At 45.1% G+C, this 17,986-nt stretch overlaps 3 protein-coding genes across 4 annotated transcripts in view; 2 read left to right on the top strand and 1 right to left on the bottom strand.

Annotated features, from left to right (window-relative positions):
- The window catches only part of LOC117639052 (hemicentin-2-like), a 52,479-nt gene extending 46,563 nt beyond the window's left edge, over nt 1-5,916 (top strand). Inside the window, exons 6-10 of the mRNA XM_034374409.1 lie at nt 1,049-1,198; nt 1,461-1,660; nt 2,119-2,467; nt 3,772-3,883; nt 5,868-5,916. Coding sequence (XP_034230300.1) covers nt 1,049-1,198; nt 1,461-1,660; nt 2,119-2,467; nt 3,772-3,883; nt 5,868-5,916 — 860 coding nt within the window. The remainder of the gene's footprint in view (nt 1-1,048; nt 1,199-1,460; nt 1,661-2,118; nt 2,468-3,771; nt 3,884-5,867) is intronic.
- A 164-nt stretch (nt 5,917-6,080) lies between these two features.
- Nucleotides 6,081-9,922, bottom strand: LOC117648593 (zinc finger MYND domain-containing protein 10). 2 transcript variants are annotated; one of them, XM_034391177.1, is made up of 12 exons: nt 9,673-9,922; nt 9,484-9,592; nt 9,296-9,409; nt 9,087-9,220; nt 8,839-8,970; nt 8,638-8,744; nt 8,385-8,536; nt 8,172-8,309; nt 7,982-8,094; nt 7,770-7,895; nt 7,606-7,679; nt 6,081-7,527 (listed from the first exon to the last, which is right to left on the bottom strand). In XM_034391177.1, exons 1-12 carry the CDS (start codon nt 9,768-9,770, stop codon nt 7,475-7,477), a joined length of 1,350 nt encoding a protein of 449 aa, XP_034247068.1. In that variant the 5' UTR covers nt 9,771-9,922; the 3' UTR covers nt 6,081-7,474. The 2 variants fall into 2 exon arrangements, with proteins under 2 accessions (XP_034247068.1, XP_034247059.1); XM_034391168.1 differs by having other exon boundaries at nt 8,638-8,768; nt 9,673-9,920.
- A 107-nt stretch (nt 9,923-10,029) lies between these two features.
- Nucleotides 10,030-17,706, top strand: LOC117639051 (anillin-like). The gene is given in 21 exon segments (XM_034374408.1): nt 10,030-10,287; nt 10,610-10,745; nt 10,824-11,159; nt 11,233-11,432; nt 11,948-12,199; nt 12,627-12,638; nt 12,640-12,741; nt 12,866-13,090; nt 13,168-13,387; nt 13,463-13,800; nt 13,898-13,994; nt 14,081-14,213; nt 14,293-14,410; nt 14,524-14,634; nt 14,747-14,968; nt 15,043-15,292; nt 15,369-15,778; nt 15,852-16,028; nt 16,102-16,296; nt 16,376-16,548; nt 16,635-17,706. Coding segments are annotated over 21 exon segments (3,831 nt in total). The 5' UTR covers nt 10,030-10,269; the 3' UTR covers nt 16,741-17,706.
- The last annotated feature ends 280 nt before the right edge of the window (nt 17,707-17,986 follow it).

Below are 17,986 nucleotides of genomic sequence, written 5' to 3'. Positions count from 1 at the left end.
CGTGGCGCCAGTCTGGTGGACACGGCGAAACACCGCCCCGGCCTCGGCCCCGGCCCCGCTCATTGCAATTTCATTTGTAAGTTGTTGCGCCCCTCCCCTCCCCTTGCAACTGTCCAGGCGGTCCAGAGCTAACCACAGCTGCTGTCCGAGTGTTTCGACTCATGCCGAGTCACGCCGCGACACGGCCGCACTTGCAGATGAGCCCGACGACTTGTCAGCAGGCTGCGACACTGACTCTCGAGGCCAGTGGTGGCGGCCGAAACTCTAAACGCTTTTTGAGCTCCAGAGTCGCTAAACAGGACTCGAACCGAACGTGTGACCCTACCAATGAATTCCGTTTGGAGAGAAGTCCATTGGTGGGGTCACACGTTCGGTTCGAGGCCCATTTAGCGACTCAGGAGTTCCAAAAAGCGTTTAGAGGTTTGGCCGCGTCTACCGGTCTTCTGAGCCGCTGTGTGACAGGACCGCGCGACGGAATGACCCAGGTTCGAGTCCCGGCTGCGCCGCATGTTTTCGTCTCATTTTTAACTTTCTTTGGCAAGTCCGACTCACATGCCCGGGGCTGGCTTCTACTTGGAGGGCTTTTTCCCTCTTTTTTTGGCGGCCACGTCGAGGTGGCGACCTAGTAAGGCGAGGCCAGGCGAGGCGCAAATACAAGGACAGGAGTACCTGCCGCCGAGGGAAGGGGTAGTGCATGCTTGTTAGCGCATAACAGAGGGCACCGCCAGAGAGCTCGGAGAGCTCGGAGCGCGGGGCTAAGTCTCCTTGTCACCCCTACGCGGCGAGGTGGGATGTCGGCAGCAGACTGAGTCCGAGAGTCGTTTTCGTCGCCGTCTCCCTCGCACCCACACGGGACGCCCCATGAGTGCGAGAGAGACAGAGCGACGAAAGCGACTCTCTCGGCATGAGTCGTCGGGGCGGGTTTTCCCCGTGTAGACGAGTGGGTGCTGATGAGGGCCCGGGGCGAGCCCTGAACGTCGCGCATTGTTTCCACCATCCGCAAAAACAAAAAATCTGAATCCTCTTGTTTTTGTTGTTGACCACGCAGTGGCGGCGCCGCACTTGAACCAGATCGCCGACGGGCTGAGCATCACGGAGGTGACGGTGAGCGACCAGGGCCTGTACGAGTGCACGGCCATCCAGATGTCGGAGCAGGTGGCCAGCCAGCGCTCGCGGAACATCACTCTGCGCGTCCGCCGTAAGTTCACCTTTATTTTTCCTAATTATTTTCATGTCTTTTTTGCATTTTTTTCAGTTTTTTTTTTTTTGAAAAATTTTCATGTTTTTGCAATTTTTGTAGGTTTTTATTGAAAAATTTTTGCATGTGTTTCGCAAAATAAATTTGCAGTGTTTTGGAACCTTTTTTGCAATTTAGTTGCAATTTTTTGGCAGTTTTGTCTTGTCTTCGTTGTCATTTTTTTCTGCAAGTGTCTTGAGACAGCATTGTGTTGCGTCCGCAGACAAGCCCAAGTTCCTGAGCTCGCCGCCCAACTCTCCGACTGTGGTCTTCGGCTACCTGACGGGCGAGGTGAACCTGACGTGCGCCGTGAGTGCCGACCCGCCCGCCAGCATCGCCTGGTACCCGGAGAAGGACCGCCAGCAGCTCACCGAGCCCATGGCCTCCAGGGTCACCCACGAGCTCAACAAGTCCACGCTCCGGGTAAGTCCGGCCCGCCAGGCCGAACCACCGTCCCGCCGACCAAGGGACACAAAGGGTTGTAGAAAAACGACGGGGTAAAAAAATGGGACCTGAGAGTATTCGAATGCGGGGCTCGCGGTCCGCGATCCAGTTACCTTACCCACGCGGCTAACCGTCCTTGTTGACCGGCCTTGTTCTGTTCCACCTTCGCGCAGGTGGAACTTCGCGACGACCCGGTGTATATAAAGCACGTGAGTAGCTGCAGTGTGTGTAGCACGCGGGACACGCCACGGGACGCGGCCCGCGGGTTCGAGTACCCGCCAAAGCGGCGTTTTCCCCCCTCCCCCACCACCGCGCCCAAGCTCGCGCCCGCTTCATTAGGGTTGTTGTCAGGCTAGAGGCCTAGTCAGGCAGCGCGGCGTGTGGACAAAAAAAAAGTTGGCTTGGCCGTATTTGAACCCGCGCCTCTCGCGTTGCAGGTGAAGCTGAGCAACGCCACGGTGTTCGGCAAGTACCGGTGCCGCGCCAAGAACGAGATCGGCTCCGTGCAGAGGGACATCCTGCTGCAGCAGGGCGTGCAGCCCAAGCCGCCGCACCACGTGACCGTGGCCTCGGTGGGCGCCACCATCGCCGTCCTGGACGTGCAGACGCCCGTGGTGGGCCCCAAGGTGCAGCAGAGCACGCAGAGCAGCCACAAGAGCGGCAAGGACGGCGCCAGCGCGGCCGCCACCAAGAATCCCGGCGCCAACGACACCCTGGGCTACCGCGTGCGCCTCACCAGGACCATCAACGGCACCGACCTCAGCTTCGAGCAGGACTGCGACCCAGGTAGGAAAACGCCACAAAAAAAAAAACAGTAAGTTTGGGAAGAAAATTCCAGTAAAAGGAAAGTACACACCCCTGTCCCTGTGGTCTACACCAGGCGTCTCGGCGTCCACTTGACAGGGGCTTCACCCTCAGATTTTGCATGTTATGTTGAAGTAACTTGCCGAGGGATGGCTCAAAGTCAAGGGGTTAATGTCATTACACCGACCTCGACACTGACCGCGAAGTCAAGACATCAGCTCTGTAAGGATGTCCTTTTCTCACCCTGTACTTTTCTTCTCAGAATTCGTCCATGTATTGCATAACGTCCTATGTCTCTGTCGCACTCACTGACAGTCCATATTGAGCAGAGAAAGCGTTAAACAATGTGGACAGTCCCTACGCCTTCTCGAAATTAAGGAAAAAGAAACAAATTGGTGACGGTTGGCGGACCTGGCGGCGTGTTCGCGGAAGCACTTGAAGCCACTCCGGCGGCCGTTGGTGCCCTGGACTCCATCCAGTCACTCCAGTCATTGCGCAGGCCGACGGCAAGCACGCTTATTCCCCTCCCCCTCGCCACGGTGGCCTGCGCGGCCGAGCTGCAGCCAGGCTGCCCTAAACGCGCTGGTTTACAACCAGCACTGCAAACGGCCACTCAAATTCCGCTGTTTGGATAGAGGATGGGGGGGGGGCTTCTTTTACAGCCCCAGTAGATTCTTAGATTGCGCTGCCAACCTTCCAACAGGGAATCGTTCGGGTCGGGCCTCCCCGTTCCTCTCCAGGCCCTCCAGGCCCTCCAGGCCCGGCCGCTCTGCTCGCGCAGATTGCCTCGCCACTGTTCTTTATAAGCGTGAAAGAAACAGGTGTTCTACGGCCCGGCGATTGGCCAGCCCGGCCGGGCGGCCGACGAAAAAAAATGGAAGGGAACGGAATTCTTAAAGTGAGGCGCGAAAAATCATGGAAACGAGGTTGTTCCTTGCTCCACCTCGTGGACACTGTACTGCCTGCCAAACTGGCCGTTGAACGCGTCGCACACAGTGGGCCAGAAGACCGGTGGAGGCGATCAAAATTCCAAACGCGTTTTGAGCTCCAGATTCGCTAAGTGGGACTCGAACCGAACGTGTGACCCCCACCAAGGGATTGCTCTCCGAACGAGGAATCCATTGGTGGGGTCACACGTTCAGTTCGAGTCCTGTTTAGCGACTCTGGAGCTCAAAACGCGTCTAGAGTTTTGGCCGCCGGCGCCGGTCTTCTGGCCCACTGTGCGTTTGCTCCGCCTGGTAGACACTGCACAGCAGACTGAGCGTTGACGTCGTTGTTGTCCGCAGCTCCGTGCCAGCTGCGCAGCCTGACGCCCGGCACCAACTACACGACGCGCATCGCGACGCGGGGCCGCGCCGGGCTGTCGGACTGGGTGGTGGGGCCCATGCTCACCACGGCGTACAGCGCGGCCGCCAGCGCCGCCCCCCACGTCCTCGCCGTCGTCGCCGTCCTCGCCGCCATCCTGGCGCGCTCGCACTAAGCGCCTGGACGGCGCCGCGGGGACGCCGACGAGCACCTCGCCGACGACGCCACGCTGTGAGACTGATGAGCCGAGCGGACGCAGCCGTCCAAGCTCGTGATCTCCGTCAATCAAAAGAAGATGCTCTAGTTTGCTGTGATTCTCGTGTAGGCTCGAGGGCCGGACGCGGCCCAGCCCGTTGGACTGTAGTTAGACGGCAGTGGCTGACACACCGCGCGGCCGCTCGCGACGGTAGACGCGCCTCGCCGACTCATTTCCCAAACACTCGATCGGAGAAGTAAGCCGCGGTGCACTCCGTCTCGAGCGCGTCGTCGCGCCCTGGTGTGTTCGTGTGCGTGTGTGAGTGTGTGTTTGTGTGTGTGTGTTTACAGAGCCTTCGCGTTTGCCCGGGCTTAGCTTGGCGCGCTGAAGTTTAACTCGTGTTTGTATTCGATCCTACCCTCGGTACACAGTGCCTACAGTGCCGAAGGAGAGACCAAAGCAGTTGGTTCTGCCATCCCCCCACCCCCTTTTCCCAATTTTTCGGGCCACTACACTACGGCGCAAAGGGCAGGCCGAGGGGCAGGCCGCGGCGCAGGCGAACCCTGGAACATGGAACGGATACGTGGCATTCCTCGGCACTCGCCCCAAACGGCCAAACGGCCACGACGACATTCTCATGAGGGAAGGCCCACGAGGCACTGCGCAGCACTGCGCAGCACTGTGGGGCACGCAGGGATGGCAACCTGGAACTGATTCAGTTGTTGTTGATGGCTTCTTGTGGAGAGCATAGCTTAGGAATACGACAATTAAATTGTGATCGAAAAGAATAAAAATAACGAAAACTGGAAGGGGAAAAAAAGATGATTGGTCTAATGGTATATTTTTGTGAATGGATATTAGGTACGGATTTTAAAATTTTAAAAAATCTCTTTATTTCTTTTACTTGTAATGGAGAGTGCCTAGCTTTGTAAACGTCGTGCTCTAGCCCTCTTTTTTCCCAATTAAGTAAAAAACTCATTTTTCCTAATCCCCATAAAGAGGTATATGACGGCAGGACATGAAAGCCAAATAGTGTCTTTTGCCGCGGCCGGGTGAAAGGCGAGATTAAATTTAAGTCACGGAGGCTTAATTCTTTTGATTGAATTCCTGTGCGGCACCGGGGCACTGGCTGGCTGGCTTTGATATTCCGCCTCTACTTATCCAGCTCATCCCATTCCGTTGGCCAGCCCTGGGCCAGCCCTTCCAGCCCCTCGCTCCAGCCCATGCCGCACGTTCGGGTCGGGGCAGCCGGGGCAGCCTAGGGCAGCCGGGCCGAGCGGCGGGCGTTTTGAGCGCGGCTTGCGACCTGCCTGTGGCCCTGTGGCCCTGCGGCTTGTAATGCTCCCTCCGCCTGCTCCGCGCTCCGCGCTCCGCGCCGGCTCCGCGAGAGGCGGGTGGCTTTTAAACCGATTACGTGCCCCGATGTGATGAAGACAAATGAACCACTTACCCATGATGAATGACATGTATGGAGAGCTGGGCAGGGAAGGCCTCCCCCCCCCCCCCCTTTTTCCCCCCTCTTGCATCCGCTCTCGTCCGCGAGGCCTTACCCCACGTCCTCTCCGAGGCCACCACAAATCTTACAACAAATTTATTAGTATGTGTGTTGCTCTCTGCCGTGTCTTATCGATCCCAGTTAGATTTAAGATAGATTCCTCTCCACGAATCTGAGTGAGTTACTACTTCAAGACTGCGTCACTTGCAATTCCGGCAATGGAGCTAGGCCCCCATTCCACCAAAGGTCTACAAAATGGTTTCATTTTTTTTAAGGCGAGGTTGAAGCAAAGAGACCAGTAGTAAATATTTACTTCAGTAAAGTACAATAAGTCATAAGCTATGGGCCCGTATTTTAAAAAATCTACTGTGCCAATGGTGTGCCAGATTCCCAAATGTCAAGCTGGAAACACAAAATGGAAGAAGACGAAATTGAATTTGCAACTCTAGGAAAATAAAGTGGTCGGTGTTGGGTTCTAACAAGTTTGACCTGCTCTCAATCTTGAATCAAAAATACGGTGACCTCTTGACATTTGTGACTTGCTGTATAGAGCACCTCTTACAAAATTGCTAAGTCAGAAACTTAAATGCTTTCAGTGTGCAATGTTTCAATTTAAGTTTTAAAAGAAGACCAGTCATGTCACTTAAAATGATTTAATGAATCTGTGATATTTGAATAGTAATTAAAATCAAGACACTCAAAATTTTAGACATTCCTTTCAGGAAAGTATGTATTTTAATTAATTAAGGTTTATGTTATGCAGTAATGTGGCTTAATATGCAGAAGGTTTTGGCACATTTTATTCACTTGAGACTTTTTTAGCCTGAATGTTATTGTTAAAAAAATTCTGGAAGGGAGGATACAATGAACACAAGACCAAGGTGTTTTCACAATACTGTTGCATTTTCATAACTTTCTCCTTAACAATGTTACTATAGCATGATCTCAGTGAGCTGTAGCCTAAACAATCGCATGACATTGTAGTTGAAAAGTTAAGAGTTTTAATGTAAATTAGACCGTTAATGCTTTCTTCTACTATTTTCAAAGAAAGGAAATTGGCATAAAGTTTAAGGTGTGGAGGATAAAGCTATTACATTGTTGTGGTGTGAATACAAATAGGGAACAATATCAATTCTATATTTTACAGTGCAGAATTATTTGATATTAGGTGCCTTGTAAAGTTGCATAAACCCTTGTCTATTATACAGTTAAATGTTTATTCATATATGATATAGATACTGTAGTTGTGTTATACTAAGCATAATAAGATCATAAACGTGCAGCATGCATGCTATGTCTGTGTGTAGAGCATGCTGACTGTGTGTATGTATGTTAGCTGTTAAATTCGGGATGAATTGCTTTCATGAAAATGTACAGTATTTGGAGTGAAATAGCAGCACTTGTGACAAAGTCATTTTAATTTATGTAAAAAAGAAAATCAACAAAAACAAAAAAATCTAATGTGTTCTCTTTCATTTTGAAAATGTTCCCATCTTAAAATAAAGATACATAGTTATCACAACAGAATTGTCTTTGGTAAAATGCCTAGCCTATTTTTCTGAGTTGTTTTCACTAAAGGACATATTAGTCATTGTGATGTCTCTGGAATTTCCCCAAGGGGATTAAATTATTCCAACTGCAATGATATTTGTATATGTGTACATTTTGCACACCATATTCTGCACTTGCCAAACATTGTTTGAAGCAAAACTACTTGATTCTTGATATTTGCAAAGCAGTACTGCATGCCTTTGCAAAATTTCTATTTATTTATTTGTAACAAATGTGAATGTAGCCATGATTGAGGAAAATAGATTACTAAAGAAGACCCTTCTTTATAGCTGGCAAATGCACTTTCAAACACAAGGTGTGTCCTCTGACAGTACTTCTTGTAAAAACAAAACTTCTCATAGGAACAAATTTTAGCGCCTCTTAAAAAATGTCATGTGTCTTTTGACTGAGAAATAAATTTATCTATACCACTTAAGCAACTTTAAATTATCTCCTGTGTTGTTATGTTTTGTTTTGTTTCTGTTTCCTTTTTTCCTAAGCCAAGCAAATAAAAGGATTTAAATGTCAGTCTTCGAGTAAGTAAGTAAATTCTTTATAATGAGCCCTCCTTACCAATGTACTCTGCAGCCTCCACAACTGAATTGCAAACCTGTTTGTGGTTGCTCCAGCACTTGACCTGGCACTCTCTGCAAAAAAACAAAAAAAAAAAAAAATGGAAGAGGTTCTGAGTAGAATATGTTGAGGATGCAGCACAAAAAGAACATAAATTTCTTTACCTTCCACAATACCACTCTGTTTTACAACGAGAACAGCGTTTAGGAGCAGGATCCCCACAGCCAGCACACTTCGCCATATCTCCTCCAAGACGGTCAAGCACATCCAGATTATATGCAGAACTCAAGCTATGAAATACAAACCATTAAAGACTTCTCTTAGCTACAATTTAACCTCTTACTTCAGCTTTATTTTACTGTCTGTTTTTACTTACCTCTGAGCCATTTTCTGAATAGAACCTTGATCCTTTTGAAAAAATGTTCCCAACTGAATTTTGGCTATTTTACGCCACTTGCGTGAGCCCCAATCCAAAAAGTTTTTCCTTATCTGCAAACAATGCTCCTGACTGAATTTTTTTCAAAGAATATTAAGGACACAGGGGTGTTACAAACGTTTAGATATACCTCAGGAATAACTTCTAGAATGAGTGGTTTTCTTGTAGATGATGGACCAGATGATATTTGGAGGTGGCACAGGAACTGCTTTAAATCTATTAAAGGTGAAACTTGGTCTAGCAGTGGGTCGGTCATATATCGCAAAACCTATAGACAAGACCACAGATAGACTTCAATAAATATAAAAACCAGATCATCAAAATATTTTTGACTTCCATAAACCTTTTGAAGTTGACTTCTTCTAAAGTCTGAAAAGTCATACAGTCGTGCACAGCTCTCTCTGAGGAGTATCTGACGGAGAGCCAACCAAACCTGGCCTTCTGTTCGGGTCAATTTTAAAACATCTTCCCCTTTGACTTCAATCCATTGCCCATCTGCAATAAGGTTTGTTTTTTTAAAACCACCGATATTGAATAATTTTAATAAATGTGTAGCAAGAGTAAATGGTACTTCAGCCAAAGTGCAGGTAGCAAACCAGAGAATTTGAGTTTCCTTCCTGGATGCTTCGGATCAGTCCTCTCCCAAGGCCTAACTTCAAGCAAATGGACCAAAAGGAGGGGGACATCATGATGTGTGTAAAGCCTTGAGGTCACCGCAAGTGGCAAGCTGTTTTTGTACAAGATCTGTAGTTTTGTTTTAAGAAACAGAAAGTACTTAACTTAGGAACTTCACTCACCTCTCCATTGATTCTATTAAGTACTGCAAAATAGATATACATCTCATGCCTATATTAAAACAAATAATCATTTCTTGGTCCTTGATGCTATCCATTGGGGATGCTTCAGAAGGCTCTTTAGGGCTCTTGTACCTGGCAAAAATTAGAGAAACTTTAATTATTTGACATGGGAGTCATCCAAAATGATCCAAAGCAGTAAATAAATGCAACCAAAACTAATCTTTTTTGTCAACAAAAAAGCAACACACCCTGCACATATTTGATAGATGAGAGGCATACAATAATCAAGCAAATCCACAGCAGTGTCACCAAGAGCTTCACATGAATCCCCATGGAAAAGGACAGTTTCTAAGAGAGCCACAGCGGTTGCTTCATGAAATAACTAAACAAAGTAATTCATCAATTAGAAAAATACTGAAATGCAGGCAAAAATACTAATAGGAAATGTAGCACTTACCACACAGTATACTAAAAAAGTGTCTTTAATATTTTCTTCTAGACGGAGCAGTTCAGGAAGCACTTTCTCTCGCCAAACAGAAATGCATATTGCTTCATGAACCAGAACTGAAACCTGAAATAAAACCCAGTGTCAAACTGAACTATTGTCCAAAAAAGTTAATTATTAGCAAAAAGCATTATCTTTACTTTGGAATGAGTAGCCATGAGTTCTTTCACCACTTCCTCTCGGTGTTCAGATGCCTCAAGCACAGCTTGCTGACTTAATTTTTGCATGAATTCGTGAGTTTGCAGCCAACTAGAGGACAAGTTTTTAAAAATTAAAATAAATAAATATAGTAAGAAAGAAGTCTTGAAACAGTTTTGTTTTCTACTCACAATTCTGTTCCCAACTCATCTATTTTGCTGGGTCTCAGACTTAAAACATAATGTTCAATTTCAGCAGCATTCAATACATCAAACGTATCTTCGTCCATGTCGATAAATATATTCAAGTGACAAAATTAGAACTAAAACTACACCTCAAGGGCGTAGACAGGGGAGAGAAGGTAGTATGAAATTGGAACAAGTTTCAAAACAGCAAACGCCTAGCGCCATTTGTAAATAAATAAACAACAAAAGAAGATCGGTACCAGTCTACGCCTTGTAGAAAAGCTGATTCTTCTTCGTTTCCTCAGTTCGCCGCGAGGGAGCGCTGCGTACTCCCCCGCCTCCCCCCTCACCCTCAAGTGGCAGCGCCGGCAGCGGTTACGTTTGAAAGCAGTTTGAAAATCCTAACGGTCGCTTGTGTTCCTTGCTGGGCGGTTATGAATGTTTACTTCCGCGAATTCGTGTCAGATTGAATGGATATAGGCCAGTCCGGAACGCGTGCCGTCGTTGCTCAAGATTTTAACAACTGACACGTCGATTGAGAGAAGAGAATCTGAAAAATTGACTCGTCTCTTCGTAAAGGAAGCGTGAATTTACCGATTGACCATGGATGCTTTCACGCAGGTCAGTCATTCTGAATTGCTTGTGTTGATTCTGTTTGGGTGACTTTAACCACTTTTGGCTCTGATTTTATCTGAAGTTCCGTTAGTCCTTCCAAGTTTTATTATGCTTTGAAAACAGGAATAGTGTGGGACTTTACTACTGACTAAGATGATCAAAACCAACCTAGTTGTTGTGTTCGGCAAGAATATCTCCAGACATCCTAAAAGCTCTTTGCTTCCACATTTGCAGTAACCCCAGTGAAGGGTTTAGCCTGCTTGCACATATGTCACCCTTTCTAATCTTCAAATTCTGTTTTTATTCTCATCTTTTTGTTCCTTGGCAGCGAATGCTGGAACGTGCCCAAGCTCGTAGGGAGAAGCTTGACAAACAGTTGAACAGTGTTGGTGAACAAACAAGTTCGAAGAAGAGAGTTCCTTTGCTGGAGAGCAACCAGCCAGCAGTGGAATCATCTGTCACAGGTTTGAATTTTGTGGACCAATTTATTGCGATTCTGCCTTCATTGTTGAATCCCTTACAGTATCTTCCTCTTTTGACAGTTTTTTCATCCCAATGCTCATCCCCATCCCCTGTGAAAGGCAAGGCTGCGTTATCGAGGAAAGTCTCAACTGCTTCTCCCAAGAGATTATCTCAGGGTGGACGGAGGTTTAGCAAATCTCCAAGGAAGGAAGCCACACCACCTCCTCCTGCCCGCCCAGTTTCAGATGATGAAACCGAAGATGATGATCGAGGTATGGAGAGTGACTCTGGCAGTGAAAGGGATTCTTGTCCAAGTAACAGCCAAAAGCCAAGACAGACTTCAGGTGGTGAAAGCGGAGCTGCCATAACTGATGGAGTTCGCTCTCGCCTCAAGCGAATGGGAGCTCTGTATTCTGGTTAGTGGTTGTCACTTTTAAGTGTATGTCCCGGCTGCTTCTATCTCTGCTACATAACTTTCTATTGTTTCAGACGCTGAGCAGCTGTCCTCACCCATTCATCGGACTGAGGGAAGCTTTTCTGCGGAACCTGTGGCATCCAAGACAAGGAACAAGTCTGCAACACGCTCAGCTCGCTTAGCTGCTCTGGCTAGCACGATCAACCAGTGGGAGGATGATCTAAGTCACCCTAGTGTTGCCACTGCAGCGGCTCGAGAAAAGGCTCCTGTCTCTGTAAGTTTTCCATTATGAGCTGTGATCTTATGGTCTGCTTCCTTTGCACAGACCTTTGTTAATTCGTTCTACTTGAGTGCTAATCATAGCTGCTGCTTTGCATTTGATCTGTGTTATTTGCATTTAATTTCTTAGCCATAACTACTTAACTCACATATCATCGGCTTTTCTGTTTGTCCTCATTTGTAATTTTCAAGCCAACCCGCATATTTAAAACTGTATCTATCTATCAATCTACATATTTTTCATTCATATTGGCACTTCATTCACACATCTGTTCCAAGTCATTGAAGTGCAGCATTTTGTCCTCTTAGCTGATGCAACTATTAATTTAATTTTATTGTCCTCCTTTTTGTTTCATTTTTATTATGGCTTGTGCAGTGTTTGCTGTGTGTGTGAACTTGTGATTTTTATTTAGTAGATCATGAGATTTTTGAGTTTGTTTGTTTGTTTGGCCTATAGTTTATTCTCAACATATTGTCCTTAAAGACGGCTTTTCAAATATTCTTTTGTAGAAACCTGTATCAAGGTTAAATGCAGGCGGCAGAAAACGGAAATCTATTGGCAAGAATGAACAGCAACCTGCCACTTGCAGTACTGAGAAAGGTTCTCAAAGTCCTAACAAATTTGCTCCCAGCTCCAGATTGCCTGGAATTAAAGTTTCCAGGAAATCTGGAGAGTGCAGTCCCAAAGGGAACATTTTGGCAGAGGTAACATCATCTCCTACAAAAGCGTTGCAGTGGGATAAGGCCATGCTCGATAGCTTGGTGAGTGTCCATCACTCGCGGAAGTATTTAGTTAATGCACACTGTTCCAACCAGAGTTTGTCCTTTTCTGTGGGACTCTTGATCTCTCCTTATTTGGGTCTTTTACAGCTGCTGGTGATTGTCCGTCTTCCCTTCACCAATGTTCCTTTTAATTATTATTTTATTTTTTTCTTTGCATGTGAATTGTCAGTTTATGTGCATGATTTCATGATAATGGTGGAATGTGACACACTTGTTTTCTCTTACTACTTCTTTTTATGCTGTACTTCAATTTAATCCACAGCTTTGACTCAAACTGCAGAGTTACATCTCAACACCAGACTTTTCCTTTTCTTTTTTGATTTAAGTTGTGTGTTGATTGTTTTACTGTTTTGTGTGGTATTGATGTTGAGCATGATGCATGGATTTTGTATTTATTGGCATGCAGGAGTCGCAGGGCTTTCACCCGCTCTTCCTCCAATAATCGACTCATATATGACTATGAGGAAGAAACTCAGGATACTAGTGTTGATACTGAGGCTTCAGAAGATAATCAGGATGAGGTATGCTCTGATGAGTGTGGTCTCTGAATCTTGCTGCAATTTCTACTTACATGTTCTCTTAAGTTATGATTCTTATTATGTACTTTTTTCGCTTCCCAATATAATGAGATTTTGGTTCATACAGAATGCTGGACGAAGTCCACTGAGAGGAAGTCCACTGAGAGGAAGCCCACTCAGAGGAAGCCCTGTGAAAAACTTCAACAAATTCACCAGCCCTTCACGCAGCCCAATGGTCATGGGTGTGGCACAACTTAGGAGCGCTGCTTCCCCAATCAGACAGTCCCCTGGCAGTCCCTCTGTGGGTGCATCTTCTCCGGTCAAATCTCAGTTCAAATTCAATCTTAAACCAGTAAGATTCTGGCCGGCTTGTTCTGTATAACTTTTTAGTTGTTAATTGCAATGCCTAATGAGCTGTTTGTCTACCAGGTCAGTATTGATGACTCTCAACCTGAAGGCTCAGTTCTACAGCGAGCAGCCAAGTATGAATCCGAAGCTACTAGCCCAACGAAGCGTATGAGAGACCCAGCGGAACTCCCTCTATCTGAACGAATGGCATTGTTTGAGAAAAATAAGGGGCCTCTCTTGGTGCCTAAAGTGCCGTTTTCAACACCCATGCCTGCCAAGCTTCTGAAAGAAAGTGAACCAAGTAGGGTCCATTCGTTCTTTGTGCCACCGATAAAGTCCTGTTAAAATCACTTTTTATAATATTCTTTCCTTGCAGCAGCTCAGCCAGCACGCAAATCTCCCAAAAAGCCGACGGCAGCATGCCCTCCTATCAAGGAACCTGTCTTGCCCAAGTCTCCAAGCAAGGTTGCTTCTACCATGAAGCAAAATATTGAAGAGTCTGCTGTTCTTCGGCGCTTGCAGTTATTTGAAGCTGGTAGGATTGGCTTGGAAGAGAGCCCCAGCCGTCCCCAAAACCAGGCGGTAGCTGAGAGGAGAAAAGAAATGGAAATGTTGTCAAGCCGCTGGAACCGTAACAAGGAGATGGCTGTTGATGAACCATCCTCTCCCGCACCAAAATCTCAAGCAACTCCTTTGAAGGCATCACACAATGTGGTATGTAACTTTCTTGCCTTCTTTGATACCGTGTCTTGTCCTTGTTACAGGATAAAGACATATTATTTTTTATCTATCTATCTTTTTCGCCCTTTAGGTACCAGGTACTCCTCCACCACCTCCTCCAATGCCAGGGTCTCCTCTTGCCACTGCAGCTACACCTCCCCGCCGTTCCCCTCGTCGGCCAATATCTCGTAAGTTTAAATTGAAATTCGTAATATTTTTAAATTTTATGGCTTACATGTACACAATTGGTTCATTTTATGTATTTGTTTTACAGAAGATGTGTATCCTGGAGCATCTGATGTGAAGAGGATTAAAGTGTCTCCTCCCAAACCTGGTCGTTTATATCCCAGTCTGTCAGATGTTGAGGCAACTACTGAAACTGAAGACCATTCCAGTGCTGATCACAGGCAAGTTTCCCTAAAATTTATCTTTGGTCCAAAACACCTGCTTTAGTAATACATTATTTCCGCCTTTATTATTATTTAGTTATGAGGATGAAGAGTCCAGTTTGGATCTTGATTCCACAAACAATAGCTTTGGGAAGGACATTTTGGAAGCAGCTGAGAAAGTGCATTCATCATACAGATCTCAAAAAGATTCCAAGGTGAGTAAGGCTTATGAATCCAGACCTTTCTCTGAATTCCCTCTTCTCATTCTGTTAATACTGCTGTGTTCATCTTTGACTAAATTTTTTATTCCGTTTTGACATTCTTTTAGGATGATGTATCAATCACTGAATCTGCCGTCCTAAGAGACATGGATGATTTCCTTGAAGAGGCTTTGGATGAAAGCTCTGATGAGGAGCAAAAACCTTCACCTCCCAAAAAGGTGCGTTTTAACTTTTCCCACACAAGTATATATTCCACACACAGTTCTCCTAAAGCTCTTAGTATTGCTCAGAACTTTTCAGGATTTCATAGCATTGCGTTGTTGTTTCCAGACCCGCACTACTCCCAGCAAAAAGTCAGATAGCTTCCATTACAAAGAAATGGTTAAAGAAACTGTTCCGGAACCTGTCCTGGAGCGCAGATCACCTAGACGTGCTTCTACCAAATACCGAGCACCCCAGCCCCCTTCCACTCCCTCCACTGCAAGCTCGACGGAGGAACAGCAGATGCCTCTCATGCACACAGTCAGTTTCTATCGGAAACAGCAAAATATGGTTGGTGAATAAAGTTGTTAAAGTTAACTTAGTCTTCTTAGCCTTCCCTTTACATTATTTTTTTTTGTTTACAGACCCCACGAACACCTGCCAAACAGGTTCAAACTCAAGGCTCTCCTGAAAAGCTGCAGCCCAAGGCGGAAGAGAGGAATGAACAAGAGAGGCATCTTGTTGAAGTTCGTGTGCGAAACCTTCTTGATGAAGTTTCCAAACAGCAAACTGTTATTTCTCAGGCCAGTCAGGCTCTCAACCTTTGTAATGCCACTGTTGAATTCTCTGGTTCCTCTGAACAAGTTGAAGGGGAGCGACTTTTGCTTCTTTCAAGTGAGTGCTTTTTCTGCTTGTAAGTATTAAACATTTTTGAAATTTTTGTCTAACCAATACCCATATTCTGTTATAGCCCACAAGCGCCAAGCGGCCCTCAATGAAATTCAGCGTTTGAAAGTGGAGGGCACCCTTCGGCCCCAGAATCCATCCGGCTATGACTTGAGTAACTTTTCAGAACATGGCACTCTTCACATCAGTAACATTACTCTGCCTGTAAAGCGCGACTTCGTGCGCTCTATTTCTGCTGAAGACAACAGCCATCATTTTGTGTGCCTTGCCAAGTGTCAAGATGTTATTCTAGCGACCTCAGTCCTGTCCATTGCAAACACACGAGACCTTCAGGGAGGTCAGACACTGCGTTTTACTTCTTCACTGACTTTGGCAGACCTGTACAGTAATTTCAGGGTGACACTTGAAATCTACACCATGACCTGTCGCAAAGAAGTGTTGCCTCATGATATTAAGTACCACATCAACAAGAAGGTGAATATCTATTCATTTGCTCCTGTAAATTTGTTGAGTCTTGCATTACTACCCTCTGTTATTTTTCACCCAGGATGTTTCCAAACATCGCATGACACCCAAGAAACAGAAGCAGGAATCTCATCTCTTGCGGCCCCCAGTCCAATCCCCGGCTGGCCCTGGTGCTGTGAGGTCACCACAGTTCTCTCTTATTGGATATGTCATCTTTTCACTAAGAGAAATCCAAAGAACTTCGTTTACTCTCAATAAGGTACAAAAACTTCAAACTATGCTTCTGCAGTTCTTAAGAAATTTTAGATGATAATTTTTAATGGCTTTTTCAGGTACCATATACTAGTCCATTGGAAGGAAGCATTCAACTTTCTCTCAAATGTGACCTCTCATTGGACATTGAACATCGTGGTTTCCTGACAATGTATGAAGTGGTTTCTGGCTATGGAGCATGGCACAGACGTTGGTGCCTTCTGAAAGGGGAAATGTTGTCTTACTGGAAATATCCTGACCATGAGAAGAAGGAGGTTTGTATTTTGATGGCTCCTTCACAGCAAACTATTTTCTTTTTGTATATTGGTTTCAAGTTTTCTTGTCTCTTTGCAGATTCCTATTGGTTCTATTGATCTGAGATCGTGTGTTACTGAAAATGTTGGGCTTGTGTCTCGAGATCTGTGTGCCCGTCTCAATACTTTCTTGCTAGAAACATCAAGGCCAGCCAAACCTACAGATGAAAACTCTCTTGACTTAATTTGTATGGGAGATGTCACTCACGTTCGGTATGTTGCTGTTTGTCCTCAGTCATCATTTTCATTAAGAGCCTCTACTTTTCTCTTACTTAAGTCTTATATGTATTTTCTTGCAGGCACCTACTGTCAGCAGACACCAGAGAAGAGCGCCTTGACTGGTGTACTCAAATCAATAAAGCTCTTGCAGTTATTCGGGCTTGGGGAAAGAAGACAGACCTATAATTTGGACAAGGTAAAGGGGTCCAAATGTCTCATCAAATCAATTACTGACATGCCATAAAGTGGCTTTAATCTTCTAACAAGGTTCACCCATTATGGTTTAAACTGCTATTTTATCATGACATGTTGACAATTTGTTTATATTCATTGTATTTATTCTGTCCCATGTGTGCTCTGTTTCTATTAACTCACGCTCTCTCATAGTACTTTCCATGTGTGATATTCCTGGAAATAATGTACTTATATTTTATCACCAAATAACTCACTCTTAACGCTTCTAATGAATCTGTTTGTATTAACACCTCCTGGTGCAGATGTATCTACCAGATCCCACTGGTATTGGGACTTGTTACCAAATCTCTTTCTCTGAGTTGTCTGGTAGTAGAGTCTAGCCAGCAGGATAATATGTGCCCAGACTTGAATGAATTTCATTGTGATGTAAGACATTGTAACAGTATTATTTTACAATCTCAATCACTTGTTAAGATTATGTCAATCACGAATCTCTAGTTCGCTCTCTTTTTTCTTGATTTTACTTTCTAGTGTAAGTCTGGTGTTTGAGTTCTGTCTTGTGATGTTCTTCTATCCTGTAAAGTCTTACCCCTTCCAGATTGTATTCTTTGAGGAAAAAAGATTTGTTGGGAGTTTCTACCAAAATTTCCACAAATCCTCTTGTACTACCTTGAGAAACCTTTCCCTACCCTGACAATGAGTGTTAATTTCCAAGCGCTCTAATACCTTTACTATTTATGCTCTTAGAGGATATTCTTATTATCTATCATCTTAGTTAACTGAGATGGCCATGAGAGTGTCTGCCAGCTTATGTACAAGTTCACTGCTTAGTAATGAATGCAGAGCTTTTGTACACAACTTGGTTGAAAATAACCATTATAGATTATTTTATGTTACAATTGATTTATTTTTTATTATCCTTGTGTACTATTTCAATTATAGAGATAGCCAATCGTCTGCAACTGTATCCTTTACAGTTCCAACATTGAATGCCATGTATGCATGTACGATTTAATTACATGCCTACATTGGTTTGGCGGTGGATGTAATCATTTTACAGTCATTAACTATGTTGTATACTAGCAATTCCAAACAAGTAGCATGGCCTGCCCGAGTTTTAATTTGAGTGATTGAAATGTAAAATGAATGAAATTTAAGGGTTTTAACAATTTTATCAAATGAATGCTTCTTGTCACTTTCCTGTACAGATTTTTTAAAATAAAAGTTTTTTTATATC

The sequence above is a fragment of the Thrips palmi genome, unplaced genomic scaffold (genome assembly GCF_012932325.1).
Source record: "Thrips palmi isolate BJ-2018 unplaced genomic scaffold, TpBJ-2018v1 HiC_scaffold_10, whole genome shotgun sequence".
NCBI classification, from domain to species: domain Eukaryota; kingdom Metazoa; phylum Arthropoda; class Insecta; order Thysanoptera; family Thripidae; genus Thrips; species Thrips palmi.
The sequence above is the reverse complement of the archived record's forward strand: the minus strand, read 5'-3'. Positions and strand labels throughout refer to the sequence as shown.

Bases quoted from the DNA above. Each gene is read 5' to 3' on its own strand.
- LOC117648593 (XM_034391168.1), bottom strand. From the start codon at position 9,770: ATGGACGAAGATACGTTTGATGTATTGAATGCTGCTGAAATTGAACAT. The intron at 8,537-8,637 runs GTTTGCTACCTG...ACCTTATTGCAG, and splicing joins AAGGAAACTCAAATTCTCTG to ATGGGCAATGGATTGAAGTC. The intron at 7,528-7,605 runs GTAAGGAGGGCT...TGCTTGGCTTAG, and splicing joins GGAGGCTGCAGAGTACATTG to GAAAAAAGGAAACAGAAACA.